This window comes from Curcuma longa, chromosome 12, assembly GCF_044706935.1.
Source record: "Curcuma longa cultivar G26 ecotype Majalengka, Jawa Barat chromosome 12, ITB_CL_G26_1.1, whole genome shotgun sequence".
Classification (NCBI taxonomy): Eukaryota; Viridiplantae; Streptophyta; class Magnoliopsida; order Zingiberales; family Zingiberaceae; genus Curcuma; species Curcuma longa.
Genome location: NC_133872.1, coordinates 8,519,592 through 8,542,120, shown reverse-complemented (window position 1 = coordinate 8,542,120; position 22,529 = coordinate 8,519,592). Strand labels below are relative to the sequence as shown.

General features: G+C 32.5%; 1 protein-coding gene and 1 long non-coding RNA gene across 6 annotated transcripts in view; one reads left to right on the top strand and one right to left on the bottom strand.

The window, feature by feature from the left end:
* LOC141843162 (uncharacterized) overlaps positions 1–19,824 on the bottom strand; it is a 59,128-nt gene extending 39,304 nt beyond the window's left edge. For 3 of the 5 annotated variants that reach the window (XR_012603020.1, XM_074731197.1, XM_074731198.1), the window contains exons 1-15: positions 19,560–19,824; positions 19,065–19,152; positions 14,853–14,961; positions 14,665–14,763; positions 12,574–12,616; positions 10,394–10,465; positions 10,207–10,302; positions 8,973–9,218; positions 8,710–8,893; positions 3,301–3,412; positions 3,144–3,230; positions 2,906–3,044; positions 2,546–2,633; positions 2,111–2,173; positions 1,847–1,956 (exon numbers count right to left, since the gene is read on the bottom strand). Coding sequence is in view for 4 of the 5 variants with exons in the window: in XM_074731197.1 (XP_074587298.1) it covers positions 1,847–1,956; positions 2,111–2,173; positions 2,546–2,633; positions 2,906–3,044; positions 3,144–3,230; positions 3,301–3,412; positions 8,710–8,893; positions 8,973–9,218; positions 10,207–10,302; positions 10,394–10,465; positions 12,574–12,616; positions 14,665–14,763; positions 14,853–14,961; positions 19,065–19,152; positions 19,560–19,646 (1,623 nt within the window). In the remaining variant the exon portion in view is untranslated. Of the gene's footprint in view, positions 1–1,846; positions 1,957–2,110; positions 2,174–2,545; positions 2,634–2,905; positions 3,045–3,143; positions 3,231–3,300; positions 3,413–7,954; positions 8,039–8,709; positions 8,894–8,972; positions 9,219–10,206; positions 10,303–10,393; positions 10,466–12,573; positions 12,617–14,664; positions 14,764–14,852; positions 14,962–19,064; positions 19,153–19,559 lie in introns of those variants that run through there. The other 2 variants (XM_074731199.1, XM_074731201.1) reach the window with 2 other exon arrangements.
* Positions 5–832, top strand: LOC141843163 (uncharacterized). The gene is made up of 3 exons (XR_012603021.1): positions 5–67; positions 152–240; positions 762–832. It is a non-coding gene; the product is annotated as an uncharacterized LOC141843163 (long non-coding RNA).
* Positions 19,825–22,529: the final 2,705 nt, after the last annotated feature.

The following is a 22,529-nucleotide window of genomic DNA, read 5'->3' as shown; positions in this document are numbered from 1 at the left end:
TCTCCTCTCTCAAGTTCCAGAACCAAGAGGGCTGAAATCTAGGGTTTTCCTAAGGTTTCAATCGGAGGTAAGTGATGGATTCGTTTGCTGGTTGAATTCGTGAGAATTTGTCTGTTAAGGATGACTCGAGCAGATCTATTGGTGGCTTTAGGTTTCGGTTGCTGAGGAGTTGGTAGAGTGGACAGCAAACTTTGGAGGCTTCAACCGAAACTTGGCTTGGATCTAAGGTTCCTGATTGAGGTAAAATCTGTTAGGGTTTTCTGAATTTGTTGGGTTCGATTTCGGTTGAAACTTGATTTTTGGGTTGCAGTTGTAGGAATTCCATATGTGGCATTTCTGTGCCATTAGGTTATGGTATAATTGTTGAGTTATTGAAGGAAAACGTGGGTTCCTGTTCATGATCAGAATGTTAGGGATTTTCTTGGACTTTTGTTGGTTTCAATTAAATGATTGAGTTGGACCTAGGGGTTATTGTAAATTGAAATTTGATTGGTTGTTTGAGAGCACGGACTTGAATCTGATCAGTTATTTGGATGTGTCGAGACCAGTCAAACATGGGTTTGACCAGCGTTCAAATGATGGGGTTAGGATGGTAATTTATGATCAAGATTTGATTTGATCATTAATAATTATAGTAGGAGTGAAATCACTGTAAAAGTGGCAGTTAATAAAATATAAAATTTGGATTTAATCAATGAGGGTTTATTTATTTTAAATTTAACTGTATCATAAAAGTAAGCATTTTATTTTATTAATTACAGGTCCTTGATTACTGATCCGGTTATCTACGTGGTTTATTTTCTGGAGGTTCTTATTTTCGACATTTATTACATCAGGTGGGTACCCCTGTACCTGGTCAGTACAGTCTTAGTTCTGTTGGATACTTGCTATCTGAGATTTATCTTTGATACTTACTGTTGATACCATGCTCTAGTTGTTTCTTAGATACCGTTGTATGATATGTTGATTATGTCTGTTTAGATTATATGTGCTTAATTGTTGTATGAAGCATCATGACATATACATGCTAGAAGTAGGTTTAATGTTGCGCTAAGTTGGGTGCAACTAGGACTGGCTAGATAGCCCTCCTGATCCTGCCCGCTCCCCACTTGATTAGTAGTGGTTTAGTTGATGGAGCGTGTGCAGCTTTCCTGTCGTGCGCCCCAGTTCACTGCACTAGGTGAGTGTCTGGGGGTGGCGAGTGCAGACAGTGACCATGCCTATCATATGCACATGCATTTATTGGTAGTTTTATTTATTTCGTTGACAGTTGTACTTGCTGACTATTTAGTTGTTGCAGTTGTTATATATTTGGTTGTTGCCTTTAATTCTATTCGTTATGTTGATATCCTGTTGTTTTATCCTGTATGTTGCACACTTTCCTTTCTGTATCTATATTCATTATGTTGATATCCTGTTGTATTAACCTTTATATTGTGCATTTCCATTTCTGTACCCATTGAGTATTATATATACTCACTACCCAGACCCTGGGGTTTCCCTTGTTTCTCCCTAGGTAGCATATTGTGGACTAGTTGTTGTGTTTCCGGTATGTGATGGACAATATCGTGTAGTTTTGTTGTCATGAATTGGTGGAGTTTGTTATATCGTGGCTTGTTGCATGATCGTAGTGTTTTATGATTATGGGTATGTATGAATGTGTGGTTGGTTATGTATTGTATATGTATTGACCGTGTGGGTCTATTATGTCATTATGTATCAGGAATAGTTGACTTGTTACAGGGGAGATGCTGCCGAAATTTTTCGGACAGTCGTCACCCGGGACGTAACACTAATGCTGGTTTATAAGAAAAGAAATATTGAATTGTTTAGGAAGAGAGATAACCTGACTGAGAAGAGCACAACGTTCTGAAAACAGTTTCATAAGAAAGGAAACATTGGTTTCAACTGCAGCTCGTGCAATAAGAGCATATGCATACAAAGTTTCATCTCGTTCTGCAAATGGACAATATGACATATGATAAAGAAAAATGAATTATAGTTAACAAAATATTGTGAAAAACGAAACTAAAAATTACATTTAAAATTAAATGAGATGACTTTACTAATGTATAAATTTGTGCATATTTAAATAGTGTAAAACACCTACTTGATACAGAGACATGAAAATACTCGGCATCACTATCATCTTCAAATGCAGATTCAGCAGCAGCTTTACAATGAAAATCAAGAAGCAAATTTAGACTGGAGGATGAGGATGTGCACTTCCAAAATAGTAATGCTAAGATGGATTATGGTTAGTAAAAAAGATAAAATCTATAATAGTAGCATACTATCTAGAAGCAATTATGTGCAATTCCAAAAGAGAATAAATGCTATGGATATGTTCATAGATAACCAATAAATAAGTTCTATAATCAAGTAGATTGCATCAATGAGTTGAAAGGGGTTGGCAGGACTGAGGGAGGGAAACAGAACCTAATTAATATAATGCAACTAAAGGTAATTTAAGAGATATTTAGCTGTGCATAGAGTTCAACGGAGGACAAAGCCAAATGAGTTACAGTAATCCAAAAGGCCATACCATTAAGATGTGACTCCACAATAGCATTGAATAAATTTGATAATGATGATATGTTTTCAGGTGAAACTTTTCTTTCATTGTCATTTCTCTGCATAAGTTAAAATATGGATGAATGCCAGATGGATCAAGAGAAAACATCAAAAATACTTTAATTGCATTTCAAGAAAAAACTTCACCAAGCTTTTCCAAAGAACAAAAAATGGGCATTTCTTTGAATAATAATACAGTACACATGTAACCATTAATTAGTATCAAAAAATTTACAGAAAGCAGGAAATAGGAAGATCCATACTCGATCTAGCTATAACAATGTCTAATGAAGCTTTAATCAGGTATTAAAAATTAAAATTGACTAATTACCCCAAGAATGAGGGTCCATATCTCCAAAAGAATATCAAGAGCCTCTGAAGTCCATGTTTGATCATCATCAGTTCTTCTTACATGAGTTTTAATAACTTCACAAGTCAAGGCAGACAATAATTGAATTGTACCAAAGGGTCTGCAAATAAATAAAATATCTTAGCTGCAGCTACTTTAAATAGACAAGTTTATATCTAATGACTCCAGATAATACAGATAAAAGGTCACAACCACTGACCTTAAAGACCTCAGAAGATTATCAAAAAACGCAGTTGTAGTCATGGTTGCCATGGAAAGTAATACATGAAAACCATCAATCATCTCACTGCATAGTGCAATTATATATGTTAGACAATGGCTGCAAGCCCATTCAGTAAAATAAGAAAGCTAAGGACCTTTCACTTCGCCCCCCGCGTAATGCGCCTGAGACTATGTTAGGAGGCTCAATCCAATCAATAACAGCTGACAGAATCTGCATTAGGTGCTTAATATGTGTTTCCCCATTGTCTAATATAAAATATATATATATATACATTAGAATTCAAAAAATAAGGAAATGGCTTAACAAATATATGAAAGGATCAAATATGGTCAATTCCTGAGGCGAGGATTTACCCATAAGGATTCTTAGAAATCATCTTTGGTAAGATTAATACAGTAGGTATGTAAAAATTGTAAGTGTAAGAAGGAAAACAAGCTATTGTAATAAGTTACGAATCATAATGAAATCATTTGTTCACGACTCAATATTACAATGGACAAACTAAAAGTAAAGATCACATAGTAACCAAGACTTACAAATTAGGTCAACTACTAGTTTCAGTCACTAGCCAAAACGAGCTATATCTCTGTTGAGCCATACAACAACCAGAAGTGAGCACAAGTTGAAGTATGCAAACCTAGGTTTCAAAACAGTAGATTTGGTTTCATGTGTGATTGTGTGGTGTGTGGGGGGGGGGGGGGGGGGGGGGGAGAGAGCGGAGAGAGAGAGAGAGAGATCACCATCATCAGCAAACAAACAAGGTTGAGGTGTCAGACTACATGGGTAACAATCACCTAGTCATGGTTGTGCAACGAGATAGTGAAATCTAATAGGAACCATGGAGGATCGAGCAGAACAAGGATGATGAGAAGAATAGCACAAGAAATAATAACAAATGAGGAAGAAGAAGTATAAAAGTAAGAAAAATATTTGGTAGCTCAGTTGCCCTTTTTAACCTCCATTAAAATTTGTCTTGTTCAATACAAGCCAAAATGAATGCCTAAAAGGGCGACACATGGTTGGTATTGAGCGGCAAGCAGAAGCATAGTTAAACTCTTCAGATACAGATTTCCCAAGTTGAATCCACATTGGCAAAGGTTGATCCGGTCTTTCATGAGAAATTGATTGTTTAATACAAGTAGACACACAAAGTTAAGAAAGTAGAACTTCAAAGAAATTACCTTAAAATGTCTTAACTCCACAAGAAAATATTGAAATGCTGTCAAACAATTTATTTTGACAAATTCTACCAATATATCCTTAGTCTTTTTTTAATCACCATGGTCTCCTTCCTTAGTTTTTTTCTATTACTCTTTCACAAAGTTTGTATGACTCATTAGTTTAATACTCCTACAGTTTATATAATTTTGTACCTCTCCTTTATTCTTATATAAGGAAACTAAAGTACTTATCCTCCACTAATTTCGTATTTTTTTAGTTTTTAATATTAAGTTGAATAACTTTGTAAGTTATTCAATACTCTGTTTCCCTAGGCACTTCCATACTTTTATCGGAATATCATCTGGTCCAACAATTTTTTTATTTTGCATCACATTTAAAACTTATTCTACTTTTGAAGTTTGAATTCTACAATAAAATTTATATTTCTATACTCATTTGACCTACTTAAATTACCTAAGTTGATCATCTAAATTTTTATTAAAAAGTTGATGAAAATACCACTTCCATCACTCTTTTATTTCCTTATTATTTAATAAAACTCTATGACATTCATTTTTAATACATCTTATTTCGATAAGATCTCTTATCTTCCTCTTTCTCGCTTAAGTTATTCTGTAAATATCTCTTTTCCTTTCTTTTATATTCAATTTTCGATATAAGTGTTGAAAATTTTCATTCTTGACTTCATTCACTGCTTTCTTGACCTCTTTCTTAGTTACTGTATACTTTTTTAAATTTTTCTCATTCTTACAAGTGTATAATATCTTATACATTATTCGTTTTACCTTTACTTTCTCCTATACTTTTTAATTTTACCACCAAGATTCTTTACTTAGTACATCTCCCTTTGACTCACCGAATATACTTTTGGCAACTATTTTCAACTTTGATAATATCTTATCCCTTTTCAGCAAAAGGTGGAATCTGTCATCCCAGCAGTCCCACACGATCAGTCCCACGATTATTTGTAAAGAGGTAAATCAGAAAACTACAGTTGGCCACTACGGAGGAGGACATTGTCTCGGCTTCGCTGAGATTCGTCCCTTGTCCACTTCAACAAGTCTATCCCGCAGTAACCAACTCAACCATGCCCTAGGGGAAAAAAAATCAAAAAAATAACCAAAGTCGTGCACATTCGAGTTCTAGTACATTTTTCTTAATATTTGCACTATAACCGCTCCTTAAATATGGTTTGTTTCCCATCCTTTAACTTCCACCACTTAATTCTAGAACTCGTGCACATTTTTCCTCTATTGATATTATACTGGAGATATATATCCAACACTACTAACATATTTAAGTAGTTAAGTTTTCTTTAAAGATGACCATGTAATCTTTACAAATTTTTCTATCCTTCTTCCTAATCATAAGAAAATCAATTTGAACGTGATCAAGTGTTCTTCTCTATTCTTAAAAAATGTATTAGCTAATATAAAATCATATATTATCGCAAAATCCAATATAATTTTTTCTTTTTTATTTTTTTATTCCAAACTCATAATCTCTATGCACCATATCAAATTTTTCATTTTTCACTCCTACATATCCATTCAAATCTATTAAAATCATTTCGATTATCGGAATATTTTATAATACCTCATCTAGGTCGTCCCAAAACCTAGATTTGGTATGTTCATCTAATCTTACTTAAGGTGCATATATGTTAATTACATTAATAGTTTCTTTCGCCACCACCATCTTGAGAACTATAATCCTATCACATTTTTAACTACTACTTCATCCTTTAGCGAACTATCAATAACAATATCTAATACATTTTTTGTTTCACTTCTTGTATATCATAACTTAATATCCAAATTCTCTATCATCTTTGTCTTCTCTGCTACCTATTTTATCTCTTGTTCACACAAAAAAATAATTTTCTCCTAATCATTATATCTACTACCGTCATTGCTTTACCAGTGAGCATGCTTAGGTTCCATATTGCAATCTTAGACAATTAATTTTCCTATAATATTTGTTCTTATCCAACTTATAGTGCGAACACTACACCCAAGTTCTCGTGGAGATATAATAGTCCTTGCCGAGACTTTATACAACACATTCCTTTCAAGGAATATCCTCGTATTAGCACAATAGTTTGATGGATCTATTCATTGAACATTTGTAAGAAAGTCAACATTGACTCACAACCTAACTCACAATCTTCACCCTTTTTCATCCGGCCTTGGGATCGACATTGGCGGGTTTAGATAAAATCTACAATAAGTAAGTTTATAACAAGATTCCTTTAATAGTTTCACAATAATCCCATAGGATATTTTCTTATTTTTATTTATTTTTATTTTTATTTTTTATTTGATATAAAAAATAATAACAAAAATATTAATTTATATATAATAGTTATATAAATTAACTATTAGTTCATTTAATTATTTATTTATATAATAGATATTTATATAGTTATAGTTTAGAAATATTTTGTATATAATAGGCATATTAAATATTATAGTTTATATATTTATATATATAGTTTATATTGCATTTTAAAATCAAATTTATTTAGAAAATTTATATGAAGGAGAGCTTTGACGCAACGGTAAGGTTGCATACAATAGTCTCTGATTAGAGTCTCGAAAATAGTCTCTTGCAAAGCAGGATAAGGTTGCATACAATAGACCCTTCCCCAGAACCCCGCATTGGCGGGAGCTTCATGCATCGGACTGCTCTTTTTATTTAAAAAATTTTTATATATTTTAATTTTCTTAACAATTAAAAATTTTAGAATTATTTACAAAATTTTAAAATTATTTATAAATTTTTAAATTTTTAAATTTTTTTGAAATTTTAATCTATTTTTAATTTATAAAAATAATTTAAGATTTGATTTTGAATAAATTACAAATATGAATTCAAAATTTTTATTAAATTTTTTATTTTAATTTTTTATATTTTTAAATTAAAAAAATATAAATTATATATTTTATATACTATAATTATATTAGTTAATTAACAGTGTATTTAATTAATTATTAATTTATATATTATATATAGTTACAGTTTATATTGTAATTAATTATTAATTGGAAACTATATACATGTTTTATAAAAAAAATTATATAACACTGATATAATAAATATAACATTGATTATAACATATAAATTTTTATTTTAATATAACGGTTAAATTTTAAATAAACCAATCTCGATTCTACTCGCGAGTCACAATTCCATCACTTTTTCTTCCGCTCGCCGCCTCTCTTCCGCTCGAGATTCCACCAGAATATCCCTTCTCCTCAAATTGAAAGATATAAAGATTTACTATCATACTAGATTGTCCGAAGAGTGGTCGCCACCTCCTCACTGCCACTGTTGATCTCTATCCGATCGCCCTCGCTAAGTTAATCTCTAGTCGATCACCCTCACCAATGCTTCCAGGTAAGTATTCATCTGTTTATATAGCTTTTTATTAATGGTAGTCTCGTGATCAATAGAAGGAATCGAATCATGAATTGTGTCGACGCACGCAAAATTCTTGCGCATGCTGTGCCAATGTCGTCCCATGTTGAATGGTAAAAGCCGTCTATTTCGAATGACATAGCACAGTATTTCAAACTGTGGTTTACATGTATGTCCTTGTTATTTGCATTATTACAACTAGGTCTATAATAAAAAACAACAATCAAGAACATACAAGCAGCCATGTATGTGAGCAACCTCCACAACACCTAAATGGAAAGAATTCACAAAAGTAATGGATTTATTAATCACGATAATGAGATTATCCAAATAGAAATCAATCTTATTATGAAAACTTAATAGCTAAAATGCATCATGTAGAACGAACCTAATAAACACTCCTATAATTTGGTACCTTGAAATTGAATAGAAATAGGACCCTGATTGCTGAAAATGAAAAATTATGAGAGAAAATAAGCAAATAAGCTGACACATAAGTTTCTAAAAAGGTACATGACACATCAAAGTCACTGTAAGTAACAATTGGCAGCACATGAGCCCATAATCTAATGTGTCAATTAGGATTGATAATAAAGGGTGAACTCTTCCTCTACAATATGAAAACGAGAATCATTGGCCATCCCCCTAGCTCTTTTCAGTAAACCTAATTCTTATATATGTATTGAGCAAGAGAAAGTAAAACCAACATTAATACCTGACCTAATTCTGTGAGAGAGAAAAACTATCACCTGACCATTCAGAATAAAACCTATGAAATGAACTCTTATCTTGTAACTACAGGTTGTGACAGACAAATTTCACAAAATATTTAATCCATAGGCCAGTAAGCATCCTTGAAGGAAAATGAAACAAGAAGCAGTACCATAATCATGCATGTAAGAAGAAAGGAATCATGATTAATAAACAGTGAATATCTTACCAGATGGAAATATAGTCCCTGACAAGGAGCATAACTGCACTACTAGCTGCCTAGCAGAGACTGATAATGGAGAATCAAACCACAAAATATCAGATAAATGCTGTTGGCGAACTGTTGCATATAAGTTCAAAAGCCAAAGAGTATGTCCACTTGATAATATAGCATCATGCCATGAGGGTCCTGGCTAAAAATAGTATAAAAAGAGGTTAGGAAGCACACAAACAAAATAACTATGAATTTGGAGATGCAAACAACTATGCTACCTCAACCAATGACCGTTCAAATTTTTTCAACTGAACCACATCATGTCTGATACCATATGTTACCAAATTTGATTTATTTCTGGAGGAATCCCAGGAACTGGAACTGTTTCGGAAGTTCCAGTTCAAAACCTGAAACATAAACCGCAGTGCTGCAGAGCATACTTTCTCATCAGATATGCTTGCATATGAGCTCACTATCTTTTCAGTCACATTAAATGCAGCAGATTGAACCCAACAATAGAACTCCTGTAGATAAAAAAAATGGTGACAAACTAACATGCCGAAAAACAATCGAGAAAGACAACCTAGAAAAGCTCAGTGGTTATGTGCTTGTCACAATAATAGCATCTAGGTTTAAAATATGGTTTCATGCTGGGATTTCGGCCCCTGAATGGAATGAAACAGTTTCAACATCTTACTATCCAACACCATGCTTTGGCATGCATCAAAGCATGCTATATGGATCTAAATAAGTTTACTCCTTTATCCTCTTCCACTTAGGTTACTTACCTCTAAAAATAAGAGTATATTAATTAGCTAGCCAATAGAATTAAACTTTATAGTAAAATACCATGCCTATAATCGGCATGCTTTGATGTGTGATACAATGTGCCATGGGTTTGACTCATGTAATCCTCTTCCACTTAGTTACTTTTAAAATTTAGAGTGGATTAAGTAGATAGTCAATTGAATTAAAATTTTGTACTAGCATACTCAATTGATTAATACTTTATACTAGCATATAATGTTGGTACTCATCATGCTTTAACATATCATAGTGCGCCAAAAATGAATTCAACTCATTTGATCCTCTTCTAGTTAGATACTTCATCATAATAAAACTACAGTAATTAGATAGTTCAATTAAAAACTAGTTCTGTTGAATATTTTTCCTTCAATGTATTTTGATGTGAATTTAGATAGTTTTACGTCTTTAATTTGCTTTCATTTGACTTGTTTACTTTTAAAAAATAAAAATTAAATATTCAACTGAATTAGAATTTTGAAACAAAAAAAAAATCTGTTATATGAACCAAAACATGCTAACATGTGTTGAGTGTCAACATGATAAGATACTCACCTGCATATGCAGCATGGTCAGCATGACAAAGAAATGTGTTGGTTATACCATGAGATTTCAAACTATGCATAGCATTCTTAAGGAAATAGTAAACAAATAGTAAGGTGAAATCAAAAGGTTATAAAGACGTCAGTAATAAAGAGAAATCAAAACCTTCAGATAATTAGATTCCATTGACAAATGACATTGGTTGTGAAAATCTTTAGGAAGGCCCATAGGAGTCGAAGTTGCAGGTGAAAATTCGGATACCTAAATGCAAAAGGTTTAAACTCAAAAAAGTGGAGAAAGAACCAAATTATCAAGAAGATAAACAGATGATACAAATCTAACCAACAAGTACCAAGGACTCAAGGAAATTAATCCCCGCAAATTGCACATCTGATGTATGAGGTCCTAGAATGGCTTGCTTCACCTGAAAATATAGTCAGCTAGTCATTACCATTTAGGATAATTGCATGCATTTAATTGCATTATTATGACCTAATTCAAACTATTACAAACAATGAGACACAAATCAACACCTATTTATGTAAAATTATAAAATTGCAACTCTAGCTTTTCAATCCATGTTATTGGTTATTGTTTTAAATTTCCAGGAATTTCTTAAATAAACTAGATCTGAAATGAACACTATAAAATTTCTTGGCAAATTATACCTCCAAAAGCTCTAAAATATCAAAATATTATGGTACCTTAGTTCTAAACATCTAAATCATATGTTTGAGATTAATAGCACCAATAGTTATCGAATAAATAAACAAATAAAACTCGAAGCACAATGCATATTCTTTTCAAAATCAATGCAAATTTTATGAGGTTTAAGGACGACCAAAAAGTGGAAAGATAATTGTGTTGGAATGAGATAATAGAAGACAGTACCAAAATAAGAGTCATGGAACATTGCAAGGAATTTAGTGACATGTAATTATAGACTTATGTTACTCAGACTTGGCTACAACTCTGTCATGGATATGGATTCAAATGTCTGGTATGACTATTTAGAATCTTTTACACATGATCAATAAACATATTAAATATCCACTTGGAGAGTTGAAGTCCGAGTGTCACATGTTTGACAAGTTTGGAAAGGATAGATGAAGAATCCAAGTACAAAGTTTAGAAGATACTGGAAAAAAAAGACATGTTTAATAAAGTCAATTGGAAACTATATTAGTCATAGTACGCATAAGAAATTTTGCATGGATGCATCATAGGGTATTTACTACCTCCTAATGATATGTTTTGGAAAATTTAACCATGCAACAATTGCACTTATGCTTTATACACTCCAACTTAATCCACATTCAATTGGTTTTAAACAAAATTATTACAATATATTTCATTCCAAGCATGGTTGTTAAGATCCATTGATATTGACATGGATCACCCAAATTGGATCGGTATCAGTAAAGCTCAACTCGATCTTCCCCAAGAAATCATTGTCTCAAGAAAACATTGGTGAAATTTAAAAAAAAACACTCAAGAATTGGAGAAACTACTGAGAGTTAGATTCCATTAGAAAATAAATTAAAACAATATATTGTCAAATCAAGAGTGTAACGAAATCAGTTGAAATTTAGTTGTATTATGTTAATTTTAAAAAAAATAGATAATTTAGCAAACTTTTTGTTGAACTTAGTATGAATTATCGCACATACACACAAACGAGTCTTCTTTTTTCTCTTGAATTCTAACTTTGTCATCAATCGAAATAATCAGAAGATCAATCTTTTATTCTTGCTGCTCATAAACAAGTACTAGACCAAGTGTCTCACTATCTATAAAGTCAATTGAGATTAGTTATTGTTGATTTAGTTAAGTCCTATAAAATTGATTTGGATGTGATTTAGCTCCCAACCAATCCCTATGATATAAAATATTAAATAATAATATAAACAATAGCATAATATTACTTGATAACTTTGTAGTAATCAACATAATATTATTTGATAACTTCGCAGTAATAAGAATGATTTCAATATTTACTGTAATACATTTTGACTTCATTATTTATTATAATACATTTATTGTTATTTATTGCTTCATATTAATAGATATGATTACTAGTTATTAATAATGTAATATATATAGATTTACATTAGTAATTTCCTATTACCTAATAGCTTTAAAATACAATTTTGTCAAATAATAACATGTTAACATACGATTTTGACAATGAAAATATATGATTGTACAAAATTTGTTATCTCATTTATAAATTTGTTTTTTGCTTGTATTTAACAATTCTAAAGTCACCATTCCTATCAATATGATATTATCAATTTTTAGCTTTTTTGGCCATCTGATCTTGCTACCTATACCGATTTGAACAACCATGATTAAAGATCATTACAAAACCATCCTCCACATAAGAAATAGTTTCAATCATAGAAAGTATAGTCATTTCACTACAAAACAATAGGAATTAATAGAAAAGTGTGACTAGTATTTCCTTCAAATGCATAAACCTAAGAGAGTGAAAATATTGAAAGAAATCAAAGACTCAGTCAAAATCCATACCTCTAAGAGAATACCAATCTTTTCAGCATCAACAAAATCAAACCTACAAGCAAAGAGATAATATAAACAGAAAATCACAAATTGAGTTTAATGGTGCAAGCTAAGATAGTTAAACCGCATCAAGTTGCAAAAAAAAAAAAACAAAACAAGACTTGTCATAGCACAATTATTAGGAAGTACAACCATTATGTTGTTGCTTGCAGCAATTATATTGAAATCCTATGGTGAAATGAAAATAATTCAATTAAAAAATTGAAAAAATAAAATACTCCTAGTGGTGAAAGACATGAAGGTGCACAAGACGTTTTACCATTCTTTATATAGGCTAAGAAGGTTTGTTAATGAGCTAGTAGCCTTCCTCTCTGTATACATACATATATATCTTAAACTCACATATACACTCTATACCAGATATATAAACTATATACACACACACTAAATATAAGATGAAGCATATCTATAACAACAAAGCTACACATAATTCACTATGTACACGAGGACAAGTATGATTAAGGGACCTCAACAACATTGTCTGCCTCAGAAAGATACTTGTCTAAGCAATCACTGATGGAACAAGGCAAAATTAGCAGCGTTGATAGTCATTTGAGTATAGGTACAGTCATTGCAATGAGATAATAGCAATCACTGATGAATTATCAGGTATTTAGTCATTGGTTGCAATATCAGTAGTGTATATTTATGTAGTTGTTATCTTTATTGATAGAATGAAAAATCATCCCACTTAAGTTGGTATAAGAGTGAGTCCTCTCTTTTTCTTTCTCCTATCTGCTAGAGAGAAAAAAAAAGGGTGAAGGCGACAAAAAAGTAGGGGTTATATTGCAAGCAAACAAAACTATGAGATAACAAGATAACAATATTATTTTGAAAAGCAACAAAAAAAGAATTATTACAAATCTAGAAGGACGTGGCAGTGTTAGAAAAATAATAGAACTAAAACATTTATCTTCACCCACGCTCTTTTCATCCACTCTCCTCAGTCTCAAATTGAGTATTGTCAAGTTTCGAACTTCCTCATCAATTTTCATCTTTCATTTATAATTTTGATATTTTGTCTATATGATTTTCAGTGAAATTTCAAACTTCCCTATCAATTTTCACCTTTCATTTGTAGTTTTGTTATTTTGTCTTCATAATTTATTATCAGATAGTATTGCAAATCTCTTCTAACATCTCACTAGGTTATGTTGAATGACTTAAATTAAACCCCTCCAAGTATTTCTCTTCTCTCTAATTATAGATGTCAAAACCCTAATCAAATGTTTGTCTACAAGAATATTCACCATCATCCTGACACTTATTCAAAAGATATCTTAATCTGTGGTTGTCATGCAGTAGCAACTGTACCCATGTTAAGCATGCACAATGTAGACTGCGACTTTAATATAGGAGTGCAAGAGAAAATCCACATGTCCACTATGCTCAAGACTATCTGACTAATTAATGTGATGTGATATTAATACTTTAAAGATAAAAACTATATTTCTGATGCACTTCTTTGCTGCTTTTCCTCTTTTTTTTTTTTTTTTTTTTGCTAACCATACTAATTAATACATTCATCCTACTAGTTATTTCCCAAACTACCATCCTATTTGTCTTTCATCTAGACTTACCAAAGGCATATATTCGGAGTGTTATCAAGACATCAGAATCGCTGTAGGATAGGTTTCTACTGACTTCCATTCATATAGTCAGTGTTTATTTTATTTTGCCATTTTACTGTGTATTTCTTTCAGGTATCAGTTTGTATGTTTGTTTAGTCCTTTTCCATTGTGAATGTATCTAAATAATTTATATTTAAATATAATTTTGAGGTTGGGTCACGTGAACAACACCCATTACAGGTAATCCTAACAAAATTGAATACCAATAAGTGCCCCTGTTTCATCCATAGGAAGGGTATCGTTTAGGTTTGGACATACCTAGTCTTCATGCCTAATTTTATAGTCATGTTGAAATCTATAAAGACGTGAATTGTAACCCTATTGGGTAATAATAAAATAACAAGATACGTAACTTCTACAAAGTACTAGCATAAGTTGAAATATGGGCAATTAATTTAATTGTGTTTACCATCCTCGCTTTAACAGTTGAGCTGCAACTGCAGACACCTTTAATTGGACATAAGCATCAGAAGCACTTGCATGTTCCATAACATAGTGTAGACAGAATCTGCAACAGAATGTTGCCCATGGTACAGAATTAGAAAGGATATGGAAACATTAACTTAAGTTTCAAACCCATAAAAAACCAGAGAATACACTATTAAGTTTTTCTTATTCTCATCTGTAAGCATTCCCCACTCTCTAATCGCAGCATCACCAATTGCTCCAGCAGCTTGAAATTTTGCAGCTGGCAATTCAGAATTTTCTTGAAAAAAAAGGAAAACATAAATAAAAACTTTAATAAGCTACTAAAGTACAAGAAATTGTATCCATATGTAGTTCATAAATATTAGAAAAATCTTACAGAGAAAAATAGAAAGATTCCTTGGCATGTCATTTCAATGAGTGATTGATTGTTATTAGCATATACACAAAAGCAAGATCATTTATCTAGTTAATGTTAGTACCTAAATGGTTGAGGGGGAGATCATTAGAACCCCATGTGGTGTGGACCACAGTTTTAATATTTGATCAAGTTTAAGTTAGATTTTGTTGTGTTTTAACATGTGTCTCTAAGTGTGCAAGGACTTAGGTAAACATACTAAGACAACCCGATGATTTAGGGTTTGATAAAGTAAGATGAAGGGTGGTATGGGATACCTGCGAGATCGGAAGGACAAGGAATATCAGAGACAGCAAGACTTTGGGCAGAAGACGTGAGTAAGCAAGAATGGTAGCATGGGAAGGGAATCGACGAGCTCCGTGCATCGAGGTACGAAAGGCTTGACAAAAGAGTACTCCGGTGGAGTAAGAAGAACAAACAGGGAGTGAGCCGGAAAGACTTTGTGCATCTAAGGGACGAGAAATCAAGAGGAAGGTTGCGTATAGTAAGCTATGGTAAATTCAGTTGAGTGATATGTACTCGGGACGAGGATAGAGACTCAACCTAGGTGGACTTAGTTGTAGTGGGCTTGAGTCAAGAGGTTCGGACGATCGAAATAGAGTTTTAGTCGACCAAATCTTCCGGTTGATCAAATAAGTGGTTCAAGTGTCAGATGCATAGTAGTTTATCCTTTTCTCTATTTGAACAAGTTAATCACGAGATCAAGCGACGTTTTCGGATCAAGCTACCAGAAAATCGAGATAAGGTGACCAAAAAGCCATGTGGGACATGATCCAGCATGGAGATCCGATTTGACCGAGATCAGGCAACCGAAAAATCAAGATCAGACAATCAAAAAGCTATGTGGGACATGATCCAGCATGGAGGTCTGATTTAACCGAGATCAAGTAACCAGAAAGTCAGAATCAAGCGACCAAAAAGTCATGTGGGATGTGATCTAGTGTGGAGATCCAATTTGATCGGGATCAAGTGATCGAAAAAGATTCGATTGACCAAAAAAGCTATCACGTCAACAAAAACGATGAGAGACGACATGTTTGTAGATTAGGTCAGAAGTTGAGTCAACCATTTTCGATAGACCAGATAGAATTCTCCGATCGACCGAGCGTATCATGCTAGCACTTTGACTAGATCGAGACAAAGAGAATAAAAGGAGGCCAAGAGTTCGAGATCAGACAACCACACTCGAAGTTAATTGTTTTATTTATTATTTCTTCTTGCACTCCTCGTGTCCTATTATACTACTATTAATTAATGTACTAAAAGGTTTCTCCATCTCCGGCCTTTTACCGAAGAGGAGAAAAGTAGTGGACAACGTTGTGCATAAGTCTTGGACTAGCAACCTAGGATTGTGAACCAAGTAAACTTCTATGTCCCTTCTCTGCATGTCTTATTTATTCATTAATGTGTATGTGGCCTTGCTAAGTAATTAGCAAGAGAAAAAAAATGATTTTTATTACAGATCTATTTATCTCTTCCCCCTCTAACAATCTCGTGCTTCCGCATCCACATGTACTTCCGCATCCGCACCATCAGTTAAAATGTGTGGCATAAAACTCAAGTTCTCCAATAGCAGAAACAAGGAGCTGACTTCTCACTTTTTTCCTCGTAGCCATTACTGCTCTTATTAGTTCTAACCTGCTGCTATTTGTAGTCAATTGAGACCCATGACAAGAAAGAGACATGCTAGTGCCACGTCAGTACACTGTGCAGTATAATATACTACAGAAACTGTACTAGTGCTAATTCCTACCTATATGTTACAAAATCTGAATCCAAACTGGGACCATGTAGTCACAAAAAGCTCAACATCGGGATAGGGTATATAAAAGTATGAAGTTTGATTAATCAAACAAAGTAAAACAATATTAAAAGTAAGAATAAAATTATCAGAAAAAACAAGAAAGATAGAAGATAGCTATGATTTGACAGCAAACCATACTAATTTTTCTTTATGAATCACATTGATAATTATCATATTCAACATTTTACATTGAAATTATTTTAGTACATTACTATTACATACAATAATATTAATTTTAAGAAGAGTAAATTCTTTGATAATTGATTGTGATGTAACAAAAATTTTCTAAACTTCACAGATTGAAGTAAATGAAAGAGTAGGTTTATAGATTTTCTCCTATTCTAATTATTAGATTGGTAAATATATATCTTATTCATTTTGATAGACAGACACTCATTATTTATGATACTTGTGGTATAAAATTTGCATGCATTAGTTCTTTTATGGTTACAATTTCTCTAATATTTTAATGTATACTTATATTTGATCCAATTGACTTGAACTAGAATTTGTATTCATACATAAAGTTGGGCAGCATTCCACACAAGGCTGGAACTAAAAAAAGAAATAGAACACCATAATGTCCACAAGCTTACCATGGATATGATCCCCAAGAACAGAAAAGCAAGTCGTCACTAACATAGAATGGAATAGAATGATGATAAAAAAAAACAGGAATGCACATCAAATAAATCTTGCACATATCAATTATGATGATGGATGTTAATTAGAAAGTAACTAATACATAATCACCAAAATGTTGTACCGATGAGATAGGTCACAATTTATATTGAGTAAACCAAGAAAAAAAATGAACGTTATCAAAATTGTAAAAATTAATAGTTCTGAATAATTAACATGAATTAAATATTCATATGATTGTTAAGGTTTCCTCAACCTCAAGGCCATGTCCTAAGACCCTCTTAGAAGATATGAAGAGGAAAAATGCTTAATCCTCTAGATCAAAAAAGCATACAATATATAAGTATTTTTCAAAAACAACTAATAAAAAAAAGGCAACAAAGCTCCCGCCAATGTGAGATCCCGGGGAAGGGTCTTTAGAAACAACTAATAATCATCATTAAATCATATTTGTCCCAACTAAGAGGTTAGTCACATAAATTTTTGCCTTGAATAAGTTCTATGGAAAGTTATATCCCTAACAATACTCAAATTAATTAAATAATTTTTCACTACATTAGTTTCTTTGGTCTCCCTCTTTGACCATATTCATTACACCTTAGATTCTAATTGATTCAACTCTTATACAACAAACACAACCAAACCTTTTTCGCATTAAATGAGGTCCATTATATAGATCCTCCTATGTCATTGGGCTTGATTCCCTATTATGTCCTCATTTATATTTAAATTGATTCAACTCTTACAACTCTAGAATATGTTGAAAATCTTTGAACGCCTAATTGCTTTCAAATATTTTTTTATTTTATCCATGTCTATAACTCCATTTTAGTATGCTCGTCTATATTAAGTTTTTTGTTCATTAAATTTCCTAATAGTTTAACATTTCAATAAAAAAAATGGAAGGTTATATCACTCTTATAAACTATCCTTTTGGCATAAGGGAGATATGATGATCATATAAGATTCCAAATGTTCCTCTTTATTCTGATCACTCATTTTGTATCCTATTAATGATGTCTTCATCAATATCCACTTCTTGTTGAATTGTAGATCCAAAATATCTAAAATTCATATAGAATAATGACCTAAGGAAAGTGTTGCCACTATCAATTCTTTTCTTATTAGTAAAACTACATTTCATATATTTAATTTTCATTGTCCTTGTCTGAGAGCATCTAGTTTCAAAAAAATTTCTGTACAATTCAAACTTCCAAAAGAAACAATTAACTAGAATGAGACTGCTAGGTCATCTTACATGATGACAATCTATTTGACTTACATACCCAACAGTAGACTATCACTTGGGTGACAAACTATCAGATATGTAGGTATAAGCTCACGCAGAAGGCATACCTAGAAAAGTGCATGATATATCCTTCGCCATAAAGTGAATATGCATAAATTAGTGCCATTCACAATTCAACAAGCTTCATAATAAATTTTAATATCAGTAGATGAATTATAATTGTGATGTAGGATCTTTTATCCATCATGACAATATTAAACGGATACATACCGAGTATGAATCTGCATGCCTGGAATGGCATTGAGGATTGCCGCAGTGAAATGATAATTTTCTCTGCTTCAGTTGGATTCATGTGCCTCTGTAAGTGCAAAAGAAAATAGCCACGACAGAAACAAGTTTTGTGTCACAAAACTAAGCCCGACACATTGTAGATGTAGGAAAAGAATAATTTAAGGTAGCAAATGAACAACAAAAGCGCATCAAATGCACAACACTACTCATTAGAGCTGTGGCCAATTACATATCGCATATGTAAAGCCTGATAAAAGACGCTTAAGCAGAGATCAAGTTAGTAAACTGAGAACAAACACAATTATTTAGTTCAAGCTATTTGATAAAAAAAATCATTAAAAATATAAAGCGATCTTTTCCAGAAGTTCAGACAAGCTCCTCGAAATTACATATTACAATCAAAATGGCGTTGAAAGTTCTTCAAAAACAAGATTAAAAGACGAATAGGAGACCTACTCATGTTCAGATACGAACCTGGATCATGGAGCAAGCCTGTTCAACTGCGATCATGGTGGACCGAAGCTGGGACAAATCCGGAACTGATCCTGGGAATCCCTGCATTGCCTCTTGTTTTTCGACTCAAACTCTAGGGTACTGACTGCGTCGGATCGGGATCGACGAGGAAGAGAAGATCAAAAGGCAACAGGGATGCAGAAATCGGCAGATAAATCGTGCGGAAAAGGGAAGGCGATAGGAGGGCCTGTAGCCCTTCAAGCCGACTTCCCTCTGCGAGTGTGCCTTCTTTAATTGTCGCGTGTTATTTTTGCCCTACTGGAAACGGGAAGAACACCGGAGTAAGAGAAAATTTCATTTCACCCCCAAAAATTATCTACCTTTTTTATATCGTCATCAAATTATCTCAAAATTAAAATAAAAACAAAATTAAAACCTAATCCTTAAATCACCTACAATGATTCTTTTGTTGTCTCCGGGGCCATGGTACCATGATAGGATATCTAGGTTGTCATTCAGTAACCCGTAATTTTATTCTCCACTTCGGTATATTTGTAAATTTTCTTTCAAATGAGGATCATAATTAAAGGATGTTGGGCATCTGAGTTGGCCGCTGCGTGCGCTTTCCGATTTACCCTAGTGGCCAATGGGAAACTTCTGTGGGACCGAGCCGGTCATCCAGGAATTAAGTCAATGCGACTAACTGGGATTATCATTTTTTTTTTTTACAATGATTCTTTTGTTATGGAACAAAAGGTAGAATTTAGTTAAATTAGTTATGATGAAGTAGACTTATACAATTTACTTCCTCATAAATAGTCGGAAGATCAACCATGTGGGATCGCTAGAGTGACATATTCCACCTTCTAATAGAAAAAGTAAAATTTCATTTTACCCTAAAAATTATCTACCTTTTTAATATCGTCATCAAATTATCTCAAAATTAATATTAATATTAAAATTAAAATAAAACCTAATCCTTAAATCACCTACAATGATTCTTTGTTATTGAACAAAAGGTGAAATTTCATTTCACCTCAAAAATTATCTACCTTTTTAATATCGTCATCAAATTATCTCAAAATTAATATTAAAATTAAATTAAAACCTAATCCTTAAATTGCCTACAATGATTCTTCTTGTTATTGAACAAAAGGTGAAATTTCATTTCGCCCCAAAAATTATCTACCTTTTTAATATCGTCATCAAATTATCTCAAAATTAATATTAAAATTAAAATAAAACTAAAACCTAATCCTAAAATCACCTACAATGATTCTTCTTGTTATTGAACAAAAGGTGAAATTTCATTTCACCCCAAAAATTATCTACCTTTTTAATATCGTCATCAAATTATCTCAAAATTAATATTAAAATTAAAATAAAAAAAAACCTAATTCTTAAATCACCTACAATGAGTCTTCTTGTTATGGAAACAAAAGGTGAAATTTCATTTCACCCCAAAAATTATCTAACTTTTAAATATCGTCATCAAATTATCTCAAAATTAATATTAATATTAATATTAAAATAAAACTAAAACATAATCCTTAAATCACATACTATGATTCTTCTTGTTATTGAACAAAAGGTGATCCTGAAGAGCCTTACAGAGTGGCAAGACGTTCAACTCTTTAAGGTCTTTTAATAAGATAGAACCCTACTTCTTGTTATAAAACTTGAAGTAACTCTGTGAATAGAATAAAATAGATTGAGGTCCTTTAAAGTCAGAAGTTTTTTTTAATAATCTAAGTATCTAACTATTTGAACAGATTAATTTTAAAAGTGACTAATTCGACACCATGAAAATTTTCTATCAGCCACCAAAAATAATTCGGAAAGCGTAAAGTGGTCCGACACAATCAGACTTTTTGAAAATCAATCACACTAGATAAATGTCTTCCTTGGGAATTAACCTCAAATACTTCTATTTATGTCACTCATTGTCTTGCCACTTGTGTTGTACCACAAGGAGCCCTTGATGCTCTATTTCCTTCTAGGTGCAGATTGAGCCGGGAAAGGAATCTTGACGGAAAACAAATCTTTCAAACAAAGGAAGGAAGAGAAAAGAAAAGAGAAAGAAAAGAAGAGAAGAGAAACGAATCGTTCAGAAAGTCTGTGAAAGGAATAGGGAAAGTAAGGAAAAAATAATGAAAAAAAAAGAAAAAAATGGCGAAGGAAAAAAAATGACGAAGGATGGCGTCAGAGAGGATCGACTAGACGCACGATAAAGGACAGTGAAGCCCTTCACGCACGCCCATTCTCTTGATTGTTGGTGCAATCAACCTCTAAGATTTTAATATTTGATAATATACTAGTGTCTGGTCATGTATGACCAATAGTTGATATAAACATGATCAGATATTAGGAAGTGAAAGAAGTTTAGTCAAGTCAAGTCAAGATTGACCGGATGACTAGTTAAAAAAAAATCTAATCAAGTAAAGATTGATAGGATGACTTGCAAAGGTAAGTAAGGTCAAGGTTAACCAGATGACTAGTACAAGTCCAAACAAATCAAAGATGACCAAATGCTTGATAAGAGAAAGTCCAAGTACGTCAAAGATGATTAGATATCTAGCAAGTGGCAAGTTTTAAGCATGTCAAAATGATCAAATGTTTAATAAAGGAAAATCCTATGAAAGTAAACTCTAAGTAATGAGAAATCTTGGAAAAGTAAACTCCAAACAAGATATAAGCATAGTAGGTCAGGTAGACTTATAGAATTAGACTAGGTTACTTGTTTGTACTTAATGCTTGTCTTGCAGGAACATGAAGTTAGAAGCAAAACTAGGGAAGCAGACAAACCGAATGCAGTCAAACGAAGTTTGAAATGAATTGGACTTGACTCGGGTTGAACTAGACCTAAATCGATTAGGTCGATCGATCCAATGATTCGGTATACAAGTTGGGTTCAGTTGATCAAGTTCGTACTCAGGTTGATGGCGTGATCGGGTTCGGTAGACTGGTTAAAACTGATTCAGTAAATCGATA